General features: G+C 59.5%; 1 protein-coding gene across 1 annotated transcript; it reads left to right on the top strand.

The window, feature by feature from the left end:
* Positions 1-1,149: 1,149 nt before the first annotated feature.
* Positions 1,150-20,516, top strand: ATP8B3 (ATPase phospholipid transporting 8B3; the record flags this gene model as incomplete). Its single annotated transcript, XM_061189075.1, has 27 exons — positions 1,150-1,213; positions 1,692-1,783; positions 2,192-2,305; positions 3,290-3,388; positions 3,716-3,777; positions 4,200-4,272; positions 4,377-4,447; positions 4,841-4,923; positions 6,746-6,904; positions 7,305-7,420; positions 7,943-8,133; positions 8,253-8,461; positions 9,674-9,865; positions 10,214-10,408; positions 10,490-10,602; positions 12,185-12,349; positions 12,454-12,565; positions 13,452-13,527; positions 13,751-13,871; positions 14,156-14,540; positions 14,642-14,865; positions 17,206-17,289; positions 17,435-17,674; positions 17,848-17,986; positions 18,215-18,342; positions 19,614-19,937; positions 20,031-20,516. Coding segments are annotated over 27 exons (4,317 nt in total), but the record flags the coding sequence as incomplete, so codon positions are not given.
* Between the last annotated feature and the right edge of the window lie 4,813 nt (positions 20,517-25,329).

Genomic DNA, 25,329 nt, shown 5'->3' with positions numbered 1-25,329 from the left:
GCTCAGGGCTTCCCGGGGGGTAGTGGGCGTTCCGGTGAGCTGAGAATGCGAGGGAGGAGGGCGTGTCCCTTCCCCCTGATACGCTTTGATTGGATTCTGGCCCACCGCATTCGTCTAACCCCATCTGGCCCCGGCCGGGTTTCCCCCGGCTCTGGCTCCGGTGGGGCCAGAGCTCATCCCGGCTCTGGCACCACGGGATGAGCCTCACCCTGAGCCTCACTTTTCCTCATCTGGTGAATGGGCACTGGCCTTGCTCGGGCCCCCAGGAGCATCAGAGCTGGCCCTGAGCCAGGCCCTCCCCCTGGGAGCCCCCCCCCGCCCCCACCCCCCCACCCCCGGCACCAGTGACCCAGACGCCAGCAGTCCCTGCCCTGGGAGGTTCCAATTTCAGCAGGCAGCCCAGACAGGGGAAGAAGCAGGGGAGAGAGGGTGATCAGAACTGGGATGGGGGATCCCGAAGGCAGAGGGGAAGCCCAGAGGAGGCGCCAGAACAAGGCTGGGCAGTAGGAGAAGTAGGGGCTGAGAGCCGAAGGGTGAGGAGGCTCCGGCCATGCGAGCGGGAATGGTGCTCCGGGCAGAGGGAACAGCGGGGCCAGGGCGTGGGGAGTAGGGAGCTGCTGAGTGCTGGGGGTGGGAGTCATCTGGGGAGCTGCCAAGGGCATCGAAGGACTAGGAGTGACCATGAACTAGCTGGTGGGAAGGCTCCGGGCTCTGTGGAGGGCTGGTGGTCCCTGCCCCAACACCACACTCAGACCTCTCAGCCCCTTGGTCCTCAAACACACTTCGAGACATGATGGAGAGCCCTGGGGCCCCATTTAGTCTGTCAACAAACATTGACTGAGCACCTGACCAGGCTGGGCATCGTGTGCCGTGTGGGGATTGGGGCAGGAGGGGCATCAGGGGGGCCCGGGAGGATGTGGGTGCGATCGGCCCCGGAGAGGTGATGGGGGCCGACCATGGGGGGCCATGGGGGGCCATGGGGGTGGGGAGCAGCGGCCGGGTGACTGGCTGTAACGGGGAAGGACTCACAACTGGTGACTGGACCTCCAGAGCCTGGGGAGGGGACAGCAGATGGACGTGGGAAGTGACATCAAAGAAGGTGGAGTGGTGGGCACTGTCCGGCCGCCAGTGTGACCTCAGGCCCCTCTCCTCGACAGCCCCACCAGCATGGGCAGCCTCGCGTATCGAGAAGACCTTGAGGAGAAGAACTCAGGTGCGTGTCCGGCCAAGCGCGGGTGCAGGGCTGGGAGTAGAGTGAGGGGGTGCCACGGGGACCCCTACAAGGGGCGTTAGAGTGCAGTGACTGAAGTGGGGAGACGGGAGGCCCAGCGCGGGGTTCTCAGTGGGTTACAAAGAGTTCAAAATCCTATCACTGAAAGGTGGACTCAGGATTTGTGGGCCTGTGAGCCCAGAACTATCTGGGCAGGGAGTGGAGCCTCGGACACCTCGGCGCCCGTCCCTGGGCCTCAGTTTACCCCTCTGTAGAAGGAATGTGCGTGAGTGGGTCTCCCAGGGCCTAGGGATTGGCTCAAGGGGAGCCGGATGCTCAGATCCACCTGGGCTCCCCGAGCGCCTACTGTTGTGCAGAGCCCGCGTGGGCCCTCTCATCTGTTTACCGGCTGGATCTCCGGGGGGCCCCTTAGCCCTCCTCCGGGGTGTCGTTAGCCCCTGTTTGTCCTCTCGGGCCTCAGAGTTCACCTGGGAGGTGCAAGCCAACAACCGGTCCTACAACAACCAGTTCAAGGAGAAGGTCTTCCTGTGCTGGCAGAGGAAGAAGTACAAGGTGGGCAGGCCCAGCCCCCCACGGCGCAGGCCTCCCCCGTCCCCACCCCCACCCCGCGGGCCTTTGGGATCTGCCACCCAAGCTCTGCACGCTGGGTCAGTCCACTTAGTCCTGAGGACCATAGCGCCGCCCTCGCCGAGTCGTGGGGTCCGGTGCTGGCGCTTCGCGTGTCTCCTCCGCCCTAAATAAGTTACTAGGAAACCTTCACGGTACAGCGTGTCCATTGGGCTCTACCCGAAACCCCCTGCCTGCGTCTCAAGCGGGGAGTCCTGGGGTCACAGCTTGGCTCACTGGGTCTGCACCCGCGCTGGTCGTGGCCGGAGGGAAGGGGGAGGCCGGGTGGGGCTGGGTGGGAACCTGGGCCCTCCTGGGCGGCGCCCCCATGCCGGCTGCCGGCTCTCATCCCAGAGGAACGTCATCCACACGGCCAAGTACAACGTCTTCTCCTTCCTGCCCTTGAACCTGTACGAGCAGTTCCACCGCATGTCCAACCTCTACTTCCTTCTCATCATCATCCTCCAGGTGGGGCGGGTGGGGTAGCCCCAGGGGTCAGCGCCTGTGCCCACTCCACTCCTTCTACCTGCTCGAGCCACCTCCTCCAGGAAGCCCTCCCTTCCCACCTTCCCACGTGGCTCTGTAGACCCAGGGTGGTCCCACCCCGTGTTTGTCTGTGTGGCTGGTGGGTCAGTGTCCGGCCCCCCTCACACTGGGAGCACCCTCATGGCTGGGTCCCCACTGCCCAGCCCAGGGCCTGGCACACAGGAGGCGCTCAATATATGTTGGATGCCGAGGGTGCATGGGTGGCCCCTCCAGGTCTGAGGAGGCCTCCTGACCCGTTTGGCCCCAGCAGGCTGAGCTGATCCCAGAGGGCCAGGAGGAAGGATCAGGTTCTTGGGACCCGCCAGGTCACTTCCTGGCATCGGGCTGGTCATGGGTGGAGTTGGGTGAGGGATGGGCAGTTTCCAGAGCACCCCAACCGCACCCAGTTTCTCATTCTGTTCTGAGTGAAATGAGACACTCCGCTTTTATCCGTTGATCTGATAAACATTTATTGAGCACCTACTGTATGCAGGTCCTATTGTGGGTACTGGGGACCCAGCAGTGGCCCTAACACCTGTCTTCAGGTGGCCCAGGGAGTGTGGGAGGTGACTGTCATTAAACCACATGGTGGGGACCAGTGATGGGGACGGGGACCCCCACCCAGACTGGTGTAGGGGCCACTCGGAGCTCAGACCTGAGGGTTACAGGGAGGGGAGCCAGAGAGAGCCAAGGCCCTGAGGAGGGAACAAGCTCGGGGTTGGGAAGGCTTCCTGGAGGAGAGAACATAGGAGCGGGGCGTGGAGGGGAGACGAGAAGGCATTGCTGGGGAGGAGGTCTGGGTAGGGAGAGGGACCGAGGTCGGAACACACGATGCCGGGTTGGGCTGCTGAGCGTGTGGGCGGGGGCAGGGCCGGGGCACCCAGGACAGTGGGCCAGCGTGACCCACCCCCCCGACCCCCGTGTCAGGGCATCCCCGAGATCTCCACGCTGCCCTGGTTCACTCTGTTCGCCCCGCTTGTCGGCCTCCTCACCATCCGGGCCACCCGAGACCTGGTGGATGACATTGTGAGTGGGGCGGGGGCAGGCGGGGCCTCAGGACTCCTGGGCACAGCGGGAGGAAGGTCGGCCCGGGCAGCGCCGGTGGGCTGCAGCGTCCATCGTGCCTTGTGGCCACGAGGGGCAGGGGCCGATGAGGTCACCTTGGTGTCGACGCGGGCGGCAGAGGCAGGAAACTGCCCTCCTTCTGCCGCTGCCCCCGCCCTCCTGAGGGCAGGGTCGCTGGACGGACACAGCGGGGTGTGGGCTTGCTAGTGGGGCACCTGAGTCTGTACGGTCACCTGGGCGGCGTGGGGGGCAGCGCCATCGCTCTGACCTACGCCCCTGTCGGCCCAGGGGCGACACAGGAGCGACAGGAACATCAACAACAGGCCATGCCAGATCCTGATGGGGAAGAGGTGAGGCCGCGGCAGCCGGGCGCAGGGTCCATCCCCGGGCGGGGGGACCCCAGCACAGAGGGGGATGGATGGACACCGCAGGGAGGGGTGCCCGGAAGATGGTCCAGCACCTTCCATGCTCCCGGACGTCCCGGTTGGGTCTGACGGCGGGGTAGGGGTGGGGGGCAACCCAGGCCAGCACTTATTAGGCGCCTGCTGTCTACCAGGCCTGGGGTGGGCCCTGTGAAGGGGCAGAGGCTGAAGACCCAAGTGTTCACCCTCGTGGAGCTGAGCGTTCAGCCCAAGGGGAGGGCGGGAAGGTCTGAAGGGGCTTGGAACCTGGGAGGAGGGGGCGGTCAAGGCTGAGCCCCCAGGGCAGGTGGGTGGGGGCTGGGAGGACCCCCCCCCCCCCGCCTTCACCCCTGCCGCCTGCACCCGCGCAGCTTCCTGTGGAGAAAGTGGAAGAATCTGTGTGTAGGAGACGTGGTCTGTCTGCACAAAGACAGCATCGTCCCGGTGAGCTGGCGGGCTCCAGGGGTCAGGGCCGCCCCCCACCGGTCTTCCTCCCCCCTCCCCGCCCCGTGCAACACCGTCTTCTCCCACCCCGCTCCCCACCCCAGGCCGACTTGGTCTTGCTGGCCAGCACGGAGCCCAGCAGCTTGTGCTACGTAGAGACGGCTGACATTGACGGGTGAGACCAGGTCATCACTAGGGCTTTCAAGGGCCTGGGGGCTGCTTTCCCAGCCCACTTGGATATTGTGGTCCTTTGCCCTGGGAGCATGGATTGGGGGGGCGCCTGCGAGCCAGCAGGGGCAATAAGATGCACCAGTATTTCTGGAAGCCCCACTGGGTGCCAGGTGCCAAAGCAAGAAGGCCTAGGGTTTGGCCTCAGCCTGTTGGCAAACGCGCTGTGTGACCTTGGGCAAGGCCCTCTCCCTCTCTGGGCCTCAGCCTTGTGCTTGGCAGCTGGTGCACAATGGGTGCTCGGGGAAAATGCTGGAGGGGCTCTGGAAGGGGGCTGGGGACGACTTGCCTGGGCGCTGTCGGTCCCCACCTTTCACCTCGCTCCACTTCTCGTCACCAGGGAGACCAACTTGAAGTTCAGGCAGGCCCCGACGATCACCCACCACGAGCTGACCAGTATAAGGAAGATGGCGTCCTTCCAAGGTGGGAGCTGGCAGAGCCATCCACCCGCTCTGGGCCCTGTCTGCCCCCCCGAGCGGTGGGAGCACAGGTTTCCCACTTGCTGGGGTGGGGGATGGTAATGGGGTGCAGTGGGGTGTGTTGGGTGGCTTCTGGCCTCCAGATGGGCACAGCCAGTTCTCCTGCGTTTTCCCTTGTCTCGTTTATGCCCAGACCATTGGGATTGGGATAGCTTTTAAGAGACGGGCTTATTCCAGGCCCATATCAAATCCCTTAAATCGATGCAACAGTGGAGGCATTTTCTGTTGTTACTACGAAATGTGCTGGGCGTTTTATCAAGTGATACATTTTATTTTTAGCACACTTCAAAGCAAACGCTTTCGGTTGTTTATGCAAAAAGGCAGCCTGTGGGAATTCCCTGGTGGTCCAGTGGTTAGGACTTGGCGCTTTCAGTGCCCGGGCCCGGGTTCAATCCCTGGTCGGGGAACTAAGATCCCGCAAGCTGCGTGGCATGGCCAGGAAAAAAAAAAAAAGACAGCCTGTGTACACTGGCTAGCTATTCACCTGCATGGTGGGAGAGGCCCATGGGAACAGGGAACCATCCTCCACCTCCAAGTTTCTTATTTTCCACCAGGAAAGTATGACGTTTCACACTAGGGATCCAGTTACTGTTTGCCAGGACCCAGCGAGGGGATACTTTTTAAAAATGATTGTCATTTTTTCATTATTCCCCTGTCATGTTGCAGAGGCAAGTTACTCTAATTGGTTCTGGAGCAGACCAGAACCCTTCTCTCCAACCACAGCCCCTCTGCTCCCAACATCCAAACACTGGTTGCATGTCTACTCATGAATCTGGGGAAAGGCCTTCCCATCCCGACGGCTCTCTCTGGGTCCCGCCCGACCTGGCCCAGCTGCCCCAGAATTCCTGCAAGGCGTGCCCCATTTGCCAGAGAAGGGGACCGAGGTTCAGATGGGTGGCGAGTGGCGTGGGCTTGCCCTGTGGCTCCTCCGTAGTCCTTTGCCCTTCCCCACCCACCCAGACAGCTTTCATTTCTACGTTCAGGACAAACTCAGGCTCTGCACCCTGAGAAGGAAGGGGTGGAGCAGGTGAGGGTCATTCAGGAGCAGCCCCATGGCCCCCAGCTGACTCCCTTCTGGGGTCCCAGCCCCTACCCCGCCAGATGCTGCCAGGGGCCAGCCTTTGCATCCTGGGTGGGTTTTGTCAAACGCAAGTGAGGCCGGTGGTAGCACTTTCTCAGGGTGATGGAGGACAGGCCCTCCCCTACCGCCTGCTGGGGAACTCTACGCTGTACCCTGCATTTGGCCCCTGTGGTTTAGGGTGCTGGATGGGGGCATCCCTTCCTTCCTTCCCTCCTCACACATTTATTGAGCACTTACTGTGTGCCAGGTGCTGGGCTGGGCCCTGGGGTCCCCAGCTCAACCGAGACAAGGCTGGCGCCTGCACTCGGGAACCTCACAGACATTAATATCTGGTGACATCCCAGGATTGTAACCACGAGGAGGGGGCTTAATGGGGGGAGGTACCTGATCTGGCTGGAGGATCAAGGAGAGCTTCCCTGAGGAGGTATGAGTGCAACCACAGGGGATAGCACACACAAAGGTCCTGAGGCCGGGAATAGCCAGCTTTGGAGCATCCAGGAGGAGGCCGGGTGGTGGGGGTGGAGGTGTCAGCGGGTCAGGTTTGGGGCAGGGCAGGGCCTGTGAGGGTGGCCCCGGCCGGAGGATGACAGGAACATTCCCTGAGTCCCACCCCCGACCCCACATTGGAGAGGGGTGGCTGAGCCCAGCTATGCCCAAGACTCCCTGACCGCTGGCTCGCCCCCAGGCAAAGTGGTGTGTGAGGAACCCAACAGCCGGATGCACCACTTTGTGGGGTGCCTGGAGTGGAAGGGCAAGAAATACCCCCTGGATAGCGGCAACATCCTCCTGCGTGGCTGCAAGATCCGGAACACGGACACCTGCTATGGACTGGTCATCTACACCGGTACAGCCACTCCAGGGACCCTGGGGCATGCGCCGTCCAGGTCAGGGGTGGGTGGGTGAGAACCCTGAAGTCAGTGGCAAGAAGTCACATGGCCGCTGCATGTCTGCTGCTGTGTGATGAGGGGCTCCTGGCGTGGTTTCTCTGCACGCTCAGTTCTGAAACTGTGGAAATGGACAAGTTGAGCCGGCACCTTTTTTTTGACTGGGAAAAATGGGGTGCTTGTAGTAGACGGAAGGATGGGTGGCTGGGCAGGTGGATGGTTGGGTGGGGGGATGACCCAACCTCCACCCAAGAGGGATGTAGGACGGGTGGATGGATGAGTAGATGGAAGAGTGGATGGATAAATGGATGGATGGATGGACAGATGGATGCATGCATGGAGAGATGGATGCATGGAGAGATGGATGGATGGATGGAAACCCTGCAGGTTTTGACACAAAGATCATGAAGAACTGTGGCAAGATCCATCTGAAGGGAACCAAGATAGACCATCTGATGAACAGACTGGTGGTCCTGGTGAGCTTCCCAGAGCCCCTGCCCTGGGTGGGGGGACACGGAGCAGGGGAAGGAGAGGGCCCTACCCCATATACAGAAGCCCCGGCTGTCATCTTCCAGGCCTCAGTTTCCCTCCTCTGCCAAATATGCAGCCTGATCCTACGGACAGGTCTTCGGGCCAGAGAATGTTTTCTTAAAATGACCATTTGGGGAAAAAAAAAAAAAAAAAGTTTTTATAAAATAATATTTGATCCTGACGTTTTCCAAACCCACAGGAGATAATAAAATGCTCACCTATCCTCCACGGACGTTTAACAATCCTTAATTTTTTGCCTAACCAACTTTACCTTTTTAAAAGTTATCGAAATAATAATTTAAAAAATAGCAGCCGCGAAGCCCGGCGGGGGGGCATCCCCTCTCTGTGCTTGTTCGTTCACACTGAGCGCGCGCGTGTCCCCGTGGTGCGCGTCCCCGGGGTGTCTCGCTGCCGCCCGGGCCCCCTCACGCTGCGCCCCAACGCCCCCCCCCCCATCCGCCGCGCAGATCTTTCTGTCCATGGTGGTAATCTCCGCGGTCCTGACCTTGGGCTTCCGGTACAAGGCGAGGGAGTTCAAGGCCAAGCATCACTACGTGTCTGCCCACCACGTGCGCAGCGAGGCCACCCAGACCTTCTTCATCTTCTGGGGCTTCCTCGTCCTGCTCAGCGTCATGGTGCCCATGGCCATGTTCATCCTGTGAGCCCCGGGGCCGCCGCGCCCCGCCCTCTGCTGAGCCGGGGGGAGGGGCGGGAGGGTGAGCCGCCCGCGGGCTGGGCGGTGACCCCGCGTGCGCGCGTGTGCGCTTGCGTCCGCAGGGCCGAGTTCATCCACCTAGGGAACAGCATCTTCATCAACTGGGATGAGCGCATGTACTACGAGCCCCAGGACTTGCCCGCCAAAGCGCGAAGCACCAGCCTCAACGACCTGCTGGGCCAGGTGGAGTACATCTTCTCCGACAAGACGGGAACGCTCACACAGAACGTCATGACCTTCAAGAAGTGCTGCATCAACGGCGTTACCTACGGTGGGGCCCCGCCCCCGCCCCGCCCGGCCGCCTTCCCCGGCCCACCAGCCCTCCGCCGCCGCCACAGGGACCCACCACACGGGGCCGCCCCTGTCCTGAGACCTCCGTGGGTGCTGCCCGCACCCAGCATCCCGCCCAGATTGGTGCCCCAGAACCGTTGCCAAAGGGCTTCTTCTCACTTGGGGGTCGGCAAGCTATTCCTGTAAAGGACCCACGACAAGTCAGTATCTTTGGCCGCTGGGACAGCCCCCTCTCTCTCCTGGGAAAGCAGCCGCCTCTCGCAGGGACGACGAATTTTAAATTTCATAGCATTTCCACGTGTCAGACAAGATAATATTCCTCTTTCAATTTTCTCCCAACTATCTAGAAATGCGAAGAACATTCTTAGTTTCGCAGGCCACACAGAAACTGGTGCAGAGGGAGTCTAGTTTATAACTAGAGGACATGGTGTAGACTGGGAGCCCACAGAGGACCCCACTGGGCAGTCGCCAGCATGACAAATAGACCTGGGCCCACGCTCTCGGGTAGATGCCACCTGACCCTCAGCCAGGCTCTCGGGGTGATGGGGGGCACTGGGGCCTGTGTTGAGCGGCACCAACCCCAGGCTGGGTCCTTTGATGTTTCTAGAAGTGCTACAGACCCGGGTTTTCATGTGAAATCACCCGATTTTTCAAAGCAGGTAGCCAAGTCCAAATTTTAAAAGGACACCAGGGACATCCCTGGTGGTCCAGTGGTTAAGACTCTGCACTTCCACTGCAGGGGGCACAGGTTCGATCCCTGGTCAGGGAACTAAGATCCCGCATGCTGCACAGCATGGCAGGGGAGGAAAAAAAAAAGAAAAAAAAAGACACCATGAGGAAGTCAAACCAAAACATGTTCCACAGGGCTGAGCCCCACTCTGGGACGCCCTCCCAGGGCTCCTGGGACACGGGGCTGCATCCTTTGCCTCCTCCGGGCAGAAGCTGAGGCTGGGGCCTTTGGCTGCTTGGGGCGTTGGGTCCAGAACGCAGGCCTGGCTGGTCCAGCTGCATCTGGCGTCCCCAGGAAGCCCGGACCGGGGAGGGGGCGCTGTGGGACCCCACGCAGGGCCCGGGAGCTGAGGCCTGAAGCAGGGTCTTTCCCCAGGCTCAGAGGAAGAGGACACCCTACTCAAGGTGAGCCCGGCCGCCCTGGAGCCCCGGATGGTGGGGGCACGGACAGGGACCCACCCAGGGCTGGCCTGTCCCCCCACCGCCCGCCAGGAGGACCCCTACCTCTGGAACAAGTTTGCCGACGGGAAGCTGCGCTTCCGCAACGCGGAGCTCCTGCAGGCTGTGCGGGCCAACCAGGACCGGAGGGTGCGCGAGTTCTGGCGCGTGCTGGCCATCTGCCACACGGTGATGCTGCAGGAGAAGAACAGTGAGCCTGCCCCCGGGCTGCCTCCGCGCTGGCCTCCTGACACGCTCTCCCGCCCACTCCCGGGGCCCTCTCAGCCGGGTTAGAGGGTGCGCAGGCCCCTGGCCCGAGCCCCAACCTTCTCCGCAGAGGGTGTCCGGGCCTGTCATCGCGCGGGGAGGAGGAGGTCATGGACATTGGGAGCCAAGCTTAGAGGTTGTGCCGGCGCAGGAGACCGTCATCCCGCAAATACCTGACGGGCACCTCCTATGTCCATTTCCTCCCTGTGCTAAGGCCGCGCAGATGGGTGGGTGGTGGGTCCCTGATGGAGGGCAGGCTCTCAGCCCCCTCCCCCTCCTCCACCCCACCCCGCTCCCGGGCCAGACCAGCTGTTGTACCAGGCAGCTTCCCCAGACGAGGAGGCGCTGGTCACGGCGGCCCGGAATTTCGGCTACGTGTTCCTGGCGCGCACGCAGGACAGCATCACTGTGATGGAGCTGGGAGAGGAGCGGGTGTACCAGGTCCTGGCCATGATGGACTTCAACAGCGTGCGCAAGCGGATGTCGGTGCTGGGTGAGCCCCCGTGGCTCCAGGTGGGGTGGGGGGAGGCGGGGAGGGGAGCGTGTGTGGGCAGCCAGGGCTCTTCCTCCACAGTCCGCAACCCCGAGGGCTCCATCTACCTCTACACCAAAGGGGCTGACACGGTCATCTATGAGCGCCTGCAGAAGAAAGGCCTGATGGAGTGTACCACAGAGGAGGCCTTGGCCGTGAGTCCCTGTGGGAAGGGAGGGTGGAGGGGCAGGATCAAGGGCACAGGGACAGGAGGAGAAGGGCAGGAGAGGAGAGTGTGCAGAGAAATGGCCTCAGGTACCCAGGGCAGCCATGTACAGTTGATCAGGTTGTGCACTGTTCTGCCCAACACACACACACACACACACACATACACACACACATTCACACACACACACACAGGCTGGAGAGGGAGCCAAACTCCAAGCTGCACCTGCCCAAAGGGAACATCTTTTTCTCAGTCACGCAAGGACACCCTGTGGTTGGGCTTCTGCTCTGGTTGCTACCCCCCTACCCCAGCCAGGCCTAGGTTCCAGGACACGCTCAGCCCTCTCTGCCCCAAAACTTTTGTCTTCGTGGGTGAAGCCCAAACGCCTTGGCCCAACTTTCCAGGCTGTGTCTTTCTGTGTTCTGCTGTCCTGTCTAGCCTGGTCCCTCCTTGCCCTCGAGGGGTTCCCCGGAACCCCAGTTTCTGGCTTGCAGTTTCCTCCATGCTCAGGTGTTGCCTCAGGACCTTTGCACATGCTATTCCCTCTGCTAGGAATGCCTTCCTCCACTCTGGTGCTCAGTTAGCATCCTTTGGTCCTCAAGGTTCAGCCATAGGTCCCCACCTCCAGGGAGCTTTTCCCGCCCCGACCCTGACATGGGGCTGTACTGTCGTGCTGGCCCAGCCCTGACCCTGCAGGTCCCCAGCCTCACCCAGCACAGGGGCCAGCGGGGCTGTTTGTGCAAAGAAATGTCCTGTGTCCCTCCACATGGGGGCCTCCCAGACTGCCCTGTTCTACCTCTGCCGGGCGGGGGGGTGGGGAGCAGGCATCTGGTTTGTGACCCAGAACTGAGGAAGTGCAGTCAGAACCATGACGCAGAGCCCAGGAGCTCGGCAAGACGGCTTGGCTTAACCGCCTATGGAGTGGATGGGGAAACTGAGACACGAGAGGAGCACAGGCCTGTCTGGAGCTCCTGACCTGTCCAAGCTCGGCCGCTCAAGCCCACCTCCAGTCAGGAACAGAAGCAAGACCCGGGGCAACAAGCAAAAAGCCTGGGGGAGGGTTGGGGCGTAGGAGGGAAGGAAGGAGCCACGATGGGACCCCCTGGGACGAGCGAGCTCTGGGTCTTCCCTGGGGTCTAGAGGCAGAGTCCCCAGGATCCTTCCGGTTCCACCCACCCCAGAGGCCTCAGCTCCTTGAAAAATGAGGCAGAGGGAGGGGTCGGGGGCTGGGGGAGCCCTGACGGCAGAGGGTTCTGGCAGGGCTGCACCGAGTGTCTTGCAGAATAGTTAGAATTTGCCTCACAAAGCAGGGGGAATGGCAGGTGCGAGGTCTGGGGGCAAAACAGAGCTGGGCATCTGTGGGGGGGTGGGGGGGTGGGGTGCGGGCTGAGACAGAGTGGGTGTGGAGCAAGGGCGGCACATGGTCCCAGCTCCCCCTGCCCGGGAAGACAGACTGTGGGTGGCGGGTAGGTTGGGTGACCCCAGGCAGAGGGAGAGGGCTGGAGGGGTGCCCGGGTGAGGGGGCAGGGGTTGGCGGGGGTGGCAGCGCCGCCTGCCCACCCGGGGCCCAGTCCTTCGCCGAGCAGACCCTGCGGACACTGTGCGTGGCCTGCAAGGAGGTGGACGAAGACACGTACGAAGAGTGGCGCCAGCGGCACCAGGAAGCCAGCATCCTGCTGCAGAACCGTGCCCACGCCCTGCACCAGGTGTACGAGGAGATGGAGCAGAACCTCCAGGTGGGTGGAGCTCAGGGGGAGGGGCGCCCGCATCCCAGCTCCAGCCCCTCAGCCCCACCAGGGAGCTGGGTCCCTGCTCAGTCTGTCCCCACGCCCACCCCCAGCTGCTGGGAGCCACAGCCATCGAGGACAGGCTCCAGGACGGTGTCCTCGACACCATCAAGTGCCTCAAGCAGGGGAACATCAAAGTGTGGGTTCTCACAGGGGACAAGCAAGGTGGGTCCCAGGACGGCCACCCCCAACATGGGGAGAAGGGAGGCGCGGGGAGAGCTCACCCCTGCCCAGGCACCACTGTTGGCCCATCCCTCTTGTCTGAGTTCAGCATTGCCCTCCACCTTGTCCCTGGGAAGGGAGGACCGGGAACAATGGACTGGGGTCCCCTGGGCGCCTCCCTCGGGTGGGCCGGTGCCATGCTGAGCGTCTCCTTGGGGTTTGGCCCCCTGGCAGCGCCATGAGGTGGGACCCTCATTACCCCTGCCTCACAGATGGCCCAGCGGGGCTCAGAGAGCATGGGCACCTGCCGAGGTTGCCCAGCCACCCAGGAGCCAAGCTGGAATGGAGCCTCAGGTCCTGTGGCCGTGGAGCTCTGACTCCACCCCGCTGAGGCTTCTCTGGGGCCCCACTGGGCATGGGTGCCCGCAGGGCTGCATTAGAACTTCTGTGGGCAGGAGGCACGTACACACAAAATATTTAGAATGACGTTTAACAGCTGTGCTGGTGTAAAGACAAATATCCAGCCTGGATTTTTATATTCATTTTTTTCCCACTTCTTTATTTTTTTTAAACAAATTAATTCATTTTTGTGGGTTCCTAGAAGTGCCCTGAGGCCCTAAACATGATATGTCTAACGATCCCTTGGCCCTGGCCCCAGACCCACCTCCCACCGGCAGCCCAGCTCCAGCCAGGCGAGTGGAATGGAGGCCCCTCTGCTCAGAGCTGCAACCAAAGTCTCAGGGCTGACTCTCATTGGCTGGCCTGGTCACATGCCCTTCTCCAAACCAATTGCTGTGGCCAGGGGGAGGGGCATGCTGCTGTGATGTGCAGAGTGGGCGTGGCCCCCAGGCAGGGGGCCGTGGAGGGGCTGAGCTGGGCTGGTTTGCAGAGACAGCGGTGAACATCGGCTTTGCCTGCCAGCTGCTCTCGGAGAACACGATCATTCTGGAGGAGAAGGAGATTGTGTAAGAAGTGGGGGTTGGGTGGATGGGTGGATGAGCCTGTGTTGGGGGGGTCAGGGTGGGGGCAGGGCACCCATGGCCCAGGCATGGCTCTGGGGTCTGCAGAATGCCCTCAGCCTCTGCCTGGTGGGGGGCTCCCAGAGGGGGAAACCAAGGCACAGCTGGGGAGTGGGTAGAAGGAAGCCTGTGTGGCTGGTGTGGCTGAGCCCCTGCTGGACCCCTGCAGGCGGATCCTGGAGGTCTACTGGGAGAGCAACAATAGCCTGCAGGGTGGGAAGAAGGGCCACCTGAAGAAACAGCTCCCCCTGCAGGTCAAAATGGCCTTGGTCATTAACGGGGAGTTCCTGGTCAGTGTCAGCCCAGGGCGGGCAGCGGGGCCCTGGTACCTGGGAGGGGGCTGGGAGGAGCTGCGGTCTGGGGCTGGGGACGGCCTCCACCAAAAGGCCCCCAGATGTGGTGTTGGACCAGCCAAGGCGAAGGGCCTGAAGTGTCACACCGAGAGATGGTTCTCAGCAGGGCGAGAGCAAGGGAAGGACGCAGTCAGGTCCAGCCGGGAGGAGGGCCCAGTCGGGGCGTTCCTGGAGGGGAGGGGTGCAGCTGAGTGACGCGCCCCCTGTCCCCCGCGGGCCAGGACCAGCTGCTGCTCTCCCTGCGCAAGGAGCCCCGGGCCCTGGTCCAGAACGTGAGCTTGGATGAGGAGGAGCCCTGGCAGGAGCCCAGAGAGGAGAGGGCGGACTTCCTGCAGGCCAGGCGCCTGTCCCTGATGTGGCGGGTCCTTGGGATCCAGCTGCGGAACACGGGGCTGGCACCGCAGGACAAGGGCTACAAAGCCCTTGAGAGCGCCGAGGTGCGACGGGAGCGGGCCTTCGTGGAGCTGGCCTCCCGGTGCCAAGCGGTCATCTGCTGCCGGGTGACGCCCAAGCAGAAGGCCTTGATCGTGGCACTGGTCAAGAAATACCAGGACGTGGTGACCCTGGCCATCGGGGACGGGGCCAATGACGTCAGCATGATCAAGAGTGAGTGGCGGGCAGCAGCGCGGGGGGAGGCCGGCGGCTGGCAGCAGTTGGGGGTGGTAGCTGAGGGGCCCGGGGCCGACAGGCTGCGTGTGCCCCTGCAGCTGCGGACATTGGCGTGGGGCTGGCGGGTCAGGAGGGCATGCAGGCGGTGCAGAACAGCGACTACGTGCTGGCCCAGTTCTGCTTCCTGCGGCGGCTGCTGCTGGTGCATGGCCGTTGGTCCTACATGCGCGTCTGCAAGTTCCTGCGCTACTTTATCTACAAGACGCTGGCCAGCATGATGGTCCAGATCTGGTTCGCTTTCTACAGCGGCTTCACTGCCCAGGTGCGCTGGAGGGAACTCCCCTCTTGGGGCGGGGGGGGGTGGGGGGGTGGGGCGGCTCTGGGATTGCCGTGTCCTTCCCATAGCCTCCAGGAAGGCAGCAGGCAGGCTCACACTCTGGGGTCCTCACGGGGCAGAACTTGCCTGAAGTCACAGAGCAACACAGACTTTTATTTGGCTGCATTCATAGAGGTGTAGATTCCAGATGAAGGGAAGGGATGGTTCCATGCCCAGCTCAGTGCCAAGCATTTTCAGGGATATTTGGCAAATTTGAGCTTTGGAGCAAGGGCAGGACAGGTGCTCCAAATATACATCCTTCAAGGGGAGAGAACGAGAGCTTGAACTTGAGAGAAGATAAGACTATGGGGGCTGGGTCCCTAACTTCAAGACTCTTGACAGTATCATGGTGAATACTAGCTGTGCTCTCCAGAGCGTTACAGGAGTTGTAGGACAGTGATGTCCTCTGTGTGTAAGGAAATTGTCTGAAGATAGACTACCGTGAGAGGGAATGAGCTTCCCATCACTAATGCCCAGGCATTTGAGAGAGAGCTTTACAGCAGCACCCCTCATAAATATATATATTTTTGTTTTACTTTTTATTTCTAGATATTTTCTTCTTTTAGATGCTGCTATAAATGGAATTGTTTCCTTAATTCACTTTTGAGATTGCTTATTGCTGGTGTATAGAAACAGTTTTTTGTGTGTGTTGATCTGTGTGCCCTTCCACTTTGTTGAATTTGTTTATTGGCTCTAGTAGCTTTCCTGTGAATCCTTTGGGATTTTCTGCATATAGATCCTGTCCTCTGCAAATAGAGATAGTTTTATCTCTCCCTTTCCAATTTGGATACTTTTTATTTCTTTTTCCTGACTAATTGCTCTGGCTAGGACTTCCAGTGCAATGTTGAATTGCCATGGTGAAAGCAGGCACCTTTGTCTTGTTCCTGATCTTAGAGGGGACAGTGTCCAGTCTTTCTGTATTTGTTAATTGGAATTCTTCCATGGGAAGAACTGTTCTTCCTCCCCTATTTATTTATTCAATTATTTATTCCCATCAGTGTGGACTCATGGGTGTTTATTTTATTCTATGCTTTGTTGCTCAAGTTGTCCCCGATTTGCCCCTTTGCCATGTGCCTGCTCTTCTCCAAGTACATCCTCACTTCCTGGTGCTACAAGCGGTTCCAGGCCCATTTTGTCTTTTCTGTGCCCCAACCCTGGAATGAGCCATTCCCATATGGAGCCCTGGTTCTCTTCACCAGAGAATGGTAGTTAGACACCAAGATCCTAGTGCTTAGTGTGGTCATTGCTACTGGGATGCCATTATCCTCTCAGTAGACAGAGCTAGGAAATGCACACATATTAACCCATGTTTAGATGCAAATCTATATCTCTATCTACACCTATCCATCTATCTATTTTTGTGTATGTGAGTTCACACCGATACCTCTGATTCCTGACCCACAGAACAAGGCTCAGCTTAGCCTTTTCCTTTTACTGCTTTGTGACTCTTATCTCCAATGGTGAGAAACTTGATTCTGGTAAAAAGTTTGATCATTACTTATTTGCTCAATCCCAGAATGCATATAAAGTGGTGAAACTGATATTCTTTTAACTAGTCTGGATTCATGCATTCGGGAAGGGAGTTGGGCTATTTGTCTGTGAGGTCTCTTCCAACTCTCCTACCCATCAGTGACTTCCTAAATCGAAAATGATCTAAAAACACACTCTCTAGCCGTTTTCCCTCCTGTAGCTTTTTATTGAAGTCATCCACTTAGAACAGGCTCAAAGTTGCTGCTTTAAAAGAATTAGACCATGCTTTTTCTCTCTGCCTTTTTTTTTTTTAATAAATTTATTTACTTATTTAATTTTGGCTGTGTTGGGTCTTCGTTTCTGTGCGAGGGCTTTCTCCAGTTGCGGCGAGTGGGGGCCACTCTTCATCGCGGTGCGCGGGCCTCTCACTGTCGCGGCCTCTCCCGTTGCGGAGCACAGGCTCCAGACGCGCAGGCTCAGTAGTTGTGGCTCACGGGCTTAGTTGCTCCGCGGCATGTGGGATCTTCCTAGACCAGGGCTCGCACCCGTGTCCCCTGCACTGGCAGGCAGATTCTTAACCACTGCGCCACCAGGGAAGCCCCTCTCTGCCTTTTATCTTTCAGTCTTTATCACTTAATGTGGCCCTGATCTTGCTTGCAACTTGACTTTCGAAGTCACCTGGAATCCTCTCCAGGTGCCGACCTAGCTTGGGTGGGTTTCCTCAGGTAAAGGCTGGCTTCTGTTTCTGGCCATTTGGCTCTGAAGGCTCACCTCATTCTCCCTCCCCTCTCCCCCTCTCCCCCACCCCACACCCAGCCTCTGTATGAAGGCTGGTTCCTGGCGCTCTTCAACCTGCTATACACCACCCTGCCGGTTCTCTACGTTGGGCTCTTCGAGCAGGTGAGCAGCTGCATGTCTTGCCTCCTGCTTCCCTGTAGACGCTCCTGTCTCTGCCCCACCTTCTCCTCCTGGGGGACTGGGGTGGGGTGGGGGACGTCCCCACCCGGTCCCTAGAGAGCCGGCTTCCCCACTGCAAACTCAACAGGACGTGAGCGCCGAGCGGAGCCTGGAGTCGCCCGAGCTGTATAAGGCGGGCCAGAAGGACGAGCTCTTCAACTACTGGGTCTTTCTCCAAGCCATCGCCCACGGCACGGCCACGTCCCTGGTCAACTTCTTCATGACCCTGTGGATCAGCCGTGACTCAGCTGGGCCTGTCAGCTTCAGTGACTACCAGTCTTTTGCGGTGATCGTGGCCCTTTCGGGACTGCTGTCCATCACCATGGAGGTAGGCATGGCCGCCTGCCCACCCCACCCCCGGGGACTTCAGACAGGCACTGAGGTCTCCCCGCTCAGTGACCTGCCCCTTCACAGGCCCCAGGGGCTGGGCCGCCACCCTCCCCATGGAGAGCCACCCCGGGGTTCCTGGCCCCCCTGCCTTAACGCCCCCTCCCTGTTCAGATCATCCTCATCACCAAGTACTGGACCGTCCTGTCTGTGCTGGCCATTTTCTTCAGCCTCGGCTTCCACGCGGTCATGACCTGGCTCACCCAGAGCATCTGGCTCTTCAAAATCTCCCCCAAGACCTTCCCATTTCTGTGTGAGCCCCCAGCAGGGACGGGGCAGTGGGGGGGACCCCTCGGTCTCCTTGGCCATACAGGTGGGGGTGTGTGTGCACAGGGGATGTCGGTGTCTTTTGGGAATTTTCACAAAGGCATCCCTGGGGTAAAGGGAGGGGAAGGAGATGGGGTGTTGGGGGGTGAGGGGCACCAAGCAGGCCCTGGGGAGGCTACACCCCAGGCCATTCATGACCCTGCCCTGTCACCAGACGCTGACCTCAACGTGCTGTCCCAGCCCCCCATCCTGCTGGTGATCCTGCTGAACGTGTCACTGAACACCCTGCCCGTGCTGGCCTTCCGCATCATTTACCAAGCCCTCCAGAAGCCAGGGCCCAAGGTGAGGGGCGGGGGTACCCACCGCATATGTGGGACCCCAGCAGCTGGAGCCTGAGCTGGGAGCCGGGGACTCGACAGAGACGCAGAGCTGGGGGTACAAGGATGGAGACCAGACACACGCCTAGTGCCCCCAGGGGGGCCAAAGGACAGGCCTCAGGGCCCCAGAGGGGAGACCGCACTTCCTGGGGTGGAGGCAGTGGAAGCACACAAAAGGCCAGTGCTGGTGCCGTCAGACTTCCGCCAGGAAGTAACTAGGGCTTGGAGGTCGAGGTGACAGGAGTGCCTTGGAAATGGGGCAGGCGAAAGGGGGACTTAGGAGTAACCCCAGTGTTCGTCGGCAGATGATGGATAAACAAAATGTGATATAGACATACAGAAGAATACTAGTCTTAAAAAGGATGGAGTTTCTGACACCTACTACGATGTGGATGAACCTTGAGGACATGATGCTCAGTGATATAAACCAGACACAAAAGGACAAATACTGTCTGATCCCACTCACAGGAGGTCCCCAGAGGAGTCACATCCATAGAGACCGGAAGTAGATGGTGGGGGCCAGGGGCTGGGGGAGGGGTGGGGAGTCAGTGTTTCTTGGGGACAGAGCTTCAGTTTGGGAAGATGAGAAGGTTCTGGAGATGATGGTGGGGATGGTTGCACAACAATGTGAATGGACTTAATGCCACTGAGCTGTGCACTTAAAAATGGTTGAAATGGTACATTTTATGTTATGTGTATTTTACCACAATGAAAAATGGTGGGGGAGAGGACTCACTGGCTCGTGGAATCAGAATCTAGAAGGATGGGTCTCAGCTGGGCTGGGCCCCAGAATTGACTGGAATGGTGGACTAGGACATGGCCACAATCCTGCCACCTTCAGCCACACAGGCTGGACATAGGGCTGCCCCAGACTCTGATTGGCTGATCCAAAGTCAGGTCCTAGGGAAGGAATCTGATTGGCTGGTCCAAAGTCAGGTCCCATGGGACTTCCCTGGGGGTCCAGTGGTTAGAACTCTGCACTTCCATGGCAAGGGGCACGGGTTCGATCCCTAGTTGGGGAACTAGGATCCCACATGCTGCGCGGTGTGGCCAAAGAAAAAGAAAAAGTCAGGTCCCATGGAGGACTCCAGTTGGGTCAACTTGGGTAGGAAAGAGCCTGGCCAATCAATGGTGGCCAAGGGCTCTGATTGGCCCCCACTGGAGGGGCAGGTGACCCGAAAGCAGTGAACATGGCTTGGGAGCCTGATGACTCCTGCTTTCCCCTTTGCTCTGTAGGAGGAGGAGGAGAAGACCACAAGTGAGGAGATCATCACCGTGGAGCCCATACCCCATGTCCCCCGGGAGGCACGGACCCGGCGCTCCAGCTATGCCTTCTCCCACCGGGAGGGCTATGCGGACCTCATCACGCAGGGCACAATTCTGCGGAGGTCACCAGGGGTCAACAGCGACATGCTGGTTGATCACACGAGGCCACCTGATGAACTGCCCTCGAGCATGGAGGAGTCCTCCTGGTACGCCAGGAAGATGTCGTTCCTGGGGAGGAACAGGCGCCAGCACCAGGGGAAGGTGTCCTCCGAGGATGTGCAGCCTGCCTCTGAGGTGAGCTCGTCCTTGCCTGTGGATGGGCAGTCCTCTCCTTATCAGGAGAGCCAGCACTCTCTCACCAAAAACCGGCTGTCTGGGTCTCTCCAGGAGAAGCTGCCGAAGAGGCAGGAGAGGTCACTGTCATATGAGCCGTGGCCATATACTCCCGAGAGTCTGCCACCAACCAAGGAGACACCACTATCAGTGGAGGAGAGCCAGATGACATCTTCTGAGAGCCAGATGCTGCCTTCAAGCCAGCTGTCTTTGAAGAGCCAGTCAGCACACTTGCAGGAGAAGACATCCCTCTGGAAGATCCGGAAACTGTCCTGGAAGAACTGGCCATACACCTGGCAAAAGGAGCCCGGGCCCCCCAAGGAGGGGATGGTGCCAGTTTCCAACTCGAACCTCACTGCTCTGATGGAAACTCCGCCACCAACTGCGAGAGGATCATCCACCAGCGAGCAGCCGATGGAGGTGGAGCCCTCACCACTGGAGAGGCAGCCGTCACCCATAGAGTGGCTGCCAGGGCCCAGCGAGGGTCAAACTCCACCTGATCTGGCAGAGCTGCCGCCCTCGCCTGAGGAACAGCAGTGACTGCCCAGGCTTAGTAAGTGTCACCTGGCATCACGAGGCCTTCCCCCAAAGACAGGGGCTCCACCTGCTCTTCTTTCTCTAATAAACCACGGTCTGTCTGACCCCAGGTCTCCTTGAGGCTCTCTCTTCCTATACTTCTTTTTGTGATGTCCCACGGAATAGTTCTTTTCTGGTTTTAAAAATCAAAACACTGACCTCTAGTGGCCTGATGGGGGATTTGCAGGGAAAGCTGGGTTTCTTTGGGGTTTTTTCTTTACCCTGGGGTAGATAATGTGGATAAAAGCTTTATTGCTCTCAGAAGGGAGAAAGGTGCTGAGCAGACTCTGCTTACCAGCCCTGGCTTCCTGCCTGTAGCCTGCTGGCCTGTCTCAGGGCAGTTTATAAGGTCCAGTCCTGACACCACCCAGCCTTTTCCTCCACCGGGTTGCCCTGGTTTCTTCTCAAACAAACCACCTTACACTTTAGGCTCCAGAAGGCAGTTGTCAGTGACACCTCAGAAGCAGAGCCCAGCAAGATCCTGAGGCTCAGGTGGCCCAAAGGCCCCATGGAGGGTGGAGCCCTGTGGGGGCGGGGGCTCAGGGAGGGCTGAGTTCAGAGCGGAGAGGGGTGGGCTGGGAGAGGCCCACTTCCACTTTCCCTCGTCCCCTTCCTCCTTCATGGAGGGTGAGCCCCATGCCTCCCCCTCCTGCACCAGCCCCTCCCCCCCATTCAGCAAAGGCACAAGCCCAGGTGAGTGACTAGAAAATAATTTATTGGAGGGAAACAAAACAACAAATCCAGCACAGCAATGGTTCACAACGATGACGATATATTTTTTTAAACTTTTAAGCCTGTCGCCTGAGGGTAGGGTGGAGGGGGCCTCCGTTCCCTCTAGCCCTGGGGGTTCGGGGGAGGACTTTGGATGACCCAAATCGTGTGTCCCCTGAAAGCAGCCCTAGTGTCCAGTTGTGATTACACACTCAGAGCCACGTGGCCTCTTGGCCCCCCTCACCCCTGGTGGAGACAATCCCCCCAAAGACCAGCCCTTGGGGGGCCTGCCAGGGATACAGGAGGAGCCCAGGGAGCTGATGGGCTGGTGTGGCTACAACTGCTTTGGGCCAAGAATGTGAGTGGCCCCAGTTCCAGCTGGTGCAGGGGCCCCGGAACACGCCCCACAGCCCCCACCCTCATTGCAGGTGGGTTGAACCTGCGCCCCCAGGCCCAGCCCTCCAAACTTGGGCCTTCTGTCCTTCAGGGTGTGAGGGACCCCCTTTGGCCACCCAAACCCACCTTACCTGGGGCCTGTCCTGGAAAGTGGGCTCTCCCCTGGTGGGAGCATGGGCCCCGTGGCAGAAGAGTCACAGTCCGGGAGACTGTCCCAGAGCCCCCTTTCATGATTTTTTTGGGGGCCCCTTTGTTCTCTGGGTACCAGTGGGGGCTGGGAGGGAGGGATCCACAGGTGTGCCCCTCCTACCTCCCAGGCCAGACAGAAAGGTGAAGGCCAGGCCTGAAGGGGCTGGGGCGTCTGGGTGGAGCCCGGGCAGGTGCCTGCCTTGGGGGGTTGTCTCAGAGGGCCCTTCAGATCTGGGGAAGTTGGGGTACACCCCGTCCCCCACAAACCTAGGCGACAAGACTCGAATTGGCTGATTGTCTGTCTCCTCTGAACAAGACACTTGGGAATTCATGCTAACGTGAGACCGACTGGGCAGGGGGGGCCTGAGGTGGCAGTGACGCCCACTGGTGCTCCAGGACCAGGACCCGGAGGGACTCTGGCGCCAGGAGCTGGAGGCCCCACCACTGGCCGCCTTCCTTCTCCACCTGAGGCCCGTCCACCCACCGCCGGCTGGACACAGATCCTTGGAAAGGGGGGATATTAACACAGAGCAGCGCCGAGGAGCACCGAACAGCACCGACTGGGGCATGAAACACAAGATGCGACACGGAATCCCCGGGGCTCCAGCCCCGCGGCCCCGCCCCACCCCCACCCTTCCACCTAGTACATTATCTTCAAGAAAAAGTACATTAGTCATGCATCAAATCAAATTCCATTGCGTCTTTTTTTTTTCATTTTTCTTCCTTTTTTTTTCTTAAATTACATTTGAACACAGAACACATAGAATAATAAATACTCTTATAAGACATGACTCCAAAAAACGAGAAACAGAACACACCAGAGAACAGAAAGGTATCCAACGCTCTCTCTCTCCTCTCTTTCCTAAAGGACTCATTGAAATAAGAAATCTGTAAACGCCACTGGTCCTTCCTCCTGCGCTCCCAGACTCTCTCTCTCGCTCACGCTCCCCCGGCCCTTTGCCTCTGACCACCCAGCTTCCCCTGCCCTGACATTCAACGCATCTCCCACGGAGCTCACCAAAAGAAATGACATACCATCGTCTGAAAAATTATAATTTAACGGTATAAAGCTTCAAGTCACGTATTCCAAAAACTAGCTAAGGATTTTTTTTTTTAATCACATAAACTATACATTAAATATCTTGAGGTATTTCAGAGAAAATTGTCAAAGGCTCGAAGGAGCTGTGCTGGAGGTGTCATTCCCTGTGTGGAGAATGGTCTTTGGTATGTGACAACCAGCTGGGTGTTGGGGCGAGCGGGGCTGGGGGGCTGGCCAAGCGGGGGGGCGTCAGAAGGGAGATGGTGTGTGCGCACGTGCATGCGTGCGTGTGCGCATGTGTATAGGAGGGTGTTTGAAAGGGACGCAGGAGTCAGGGACGCTTCTGTCACCGGTGTCACTGGGGCTTGAGGGATCCCATCACCAGAAAGGTCCCATGTCCATTCCTAAGTGTCCAACAGGGGACAAACCCAGGCCCTGGCCTCTGACCCTTGGGCCTTGAATGCAGGACCAGCAAGTGACTTAACCAGCAGAGAAGCCCCGTCCCCCGAAAGCAGGTGCTCTCTCAAGTGGGGCCCATGTGTTCATGGCAGGCTGAAGGAGGGGTCGCGTCCACCCAGACCCCAGCTCCCAGCCCCCAGTGTGGTGGGACCAGTGTGTGCACAGGAGTGTGTACGTGTGTCTAGGGGGAGGGGTTGGTTGCTGAGCGGGAACGGGGACCCTTAGGATTCTGCCCCAACACCCAAAGGTTCTAGAAGCATCACTCAGATCTGGTTGCTTGAAAAGCGGGGAGAATAGCGAGTCGATAAGGACAAGAGAGCATCTCACACACGTCTTTGGTTCAAGAAAAAGGCACTCATCGACCTCACCACCCTCTCCCTCCCTCCCTCTCCCTCTCTCTCTCTCTGTCTCTCTCTCTCTCTCTGTCTCTCTTTCTCTCTCTCTGTCTCTCTCTCTCTCTCTGTCTCTCTTTCTCTCTCTCTCTCTGCTCTCTCTGGTGGTGGACAGGTGGCACCTGGGGGGCAGGGCCCAAAGCGGACCCTCGCCCACACCTGGTCCCCAGGCAAGGGAATCCTAGCATCCAGCACAAGTCCTTGGGGGAAATCTTTGGTATCAGGCGTGATTTTTTCCAATCACAGACATGAACATTTGAGTGAGGTAGCCTTAACCTGGGGAGGAGGAGGGGCATTTCATTAGAAATGTCTCTTGCATTCTCAAAGGGGAGGGGTGTGGCCACCTCCCTGGGAGGCGGTGGTCAGGGGGTGGGAGGCGGTTTGGTGGGGAGAGGTTCCTTCTAGCCTCCAGCTCTTGAGCCCTGGGCGGGGGAGCAGGCTCTTGGGACCCAGCTGCCGGCCAGTCCTGGAGGTCACCTGGAGAGGGTGAGCAGGGGAGGTTGGGGGGAGGGGGGCGTGCTCATCTTCATTTCTGACCCTTCCTTCCCCTTTGTCATTTTTTTTTTTCTTTTGGCAAAAATCAGAGCAAGCAGATTCCACCTTGTTCATCATCTTCTTTCTCTCTTTGGAGAAAAAGCAGCAGCAGTACAGGTTCACCCCTGCGCCCCTGCAGGCCCAGTGCCGCACCCCCGAGCGCTGGGAGGTGGGGGGAGTTCCGGGGGGTCCCGAGCAGAGGGCGACGCCGCGACCCCAGCGCGCAGAGGCTCAGGTGCGCCCCTGCTCTCCCGGGGCCCGTTTCTCCGTGGAATCTGGGTGTTTTCTTCTGTTTCCTGGGGTCTCTCTCCCCGCGCGTCATTCATCAAGGTGCCTAGCGGTAAAGTGAAGTGGCAGAGGGATGTGGGGAGGGAGGCGTCTGGAATTACCCGCTTGTTTGAGCTGCCGTCCCCTCCGGTCTGGGACAGGGTGGGGAAGGGTGCTCGCCGGTGGGTGCTGGGCGGTCGCCGCTGCAGGGCCCCCCCCCCCAGACGTTAAGGCAGGCAATTCTTGGCACAAGGAATCCCGGCTGCCGGGAGGGGCGGCTGGGTCTTGGCTGCGGAGGCAGTTCTGCCGGCGGACCCGGGGTGGTCTTGGTGGGGTGGGGGCAGCGTGGAGGCTCCAGCTCGACGTGGGCTTTGGCGACTTTGGAGGGGCTGAGTTCTCGGGGAAGGGTCCGTGGCGGGGGTTTGGGGGGGGGTACCGCTGGAGAGGAAGCCTCCCTGCCTCCTTCCGTGGGGTCGGGGGGCCGGCGAAGGAGGGGTTATTCTTTAAATTCCTTTTTTAAATACCCGGTTTATGTTTCTAGTATGTGCTTCTTGACCCGCTTTCGGGACGACACGTGAGCCCTGGTTTTCCTCGGGGCCCCCTGGGCGTCCTGCATTGAAAGGGAGCCCGGGAGCCCCTTTCTGTCACCCCCTCCCCTCTGGGGGGGGTGTGGAGGGCTTCCTTTGGCCTGAAGGGGATTGGGACGGAGGGAGGAGGGGGGCCCTTTTTGTGCACTTGGGCTGGGGGTGTGCTGCGTCCCTTCCCTGGGTGTGGGAACCCAGACGGCAGC

Source organism: Eubalaena glacialis, chromosome 4 (genome assembly GCF_028564815.1).
Source record: "Eubalaena glacialis isolate mEubGla1 chromosome 4, mEubGla1.1.hap2.+ XY, whole genome shotgun sequence".
Lineage (NCBI taxonomy): Eukaryota > Metazoa > Chordata > Mammalia > Artiodactyla > Balaenidae > Eubalaena > Eubalaena glacialis.
This window is presented reverse-complemented; position numbering and strand designations above follow the sequence as displayed.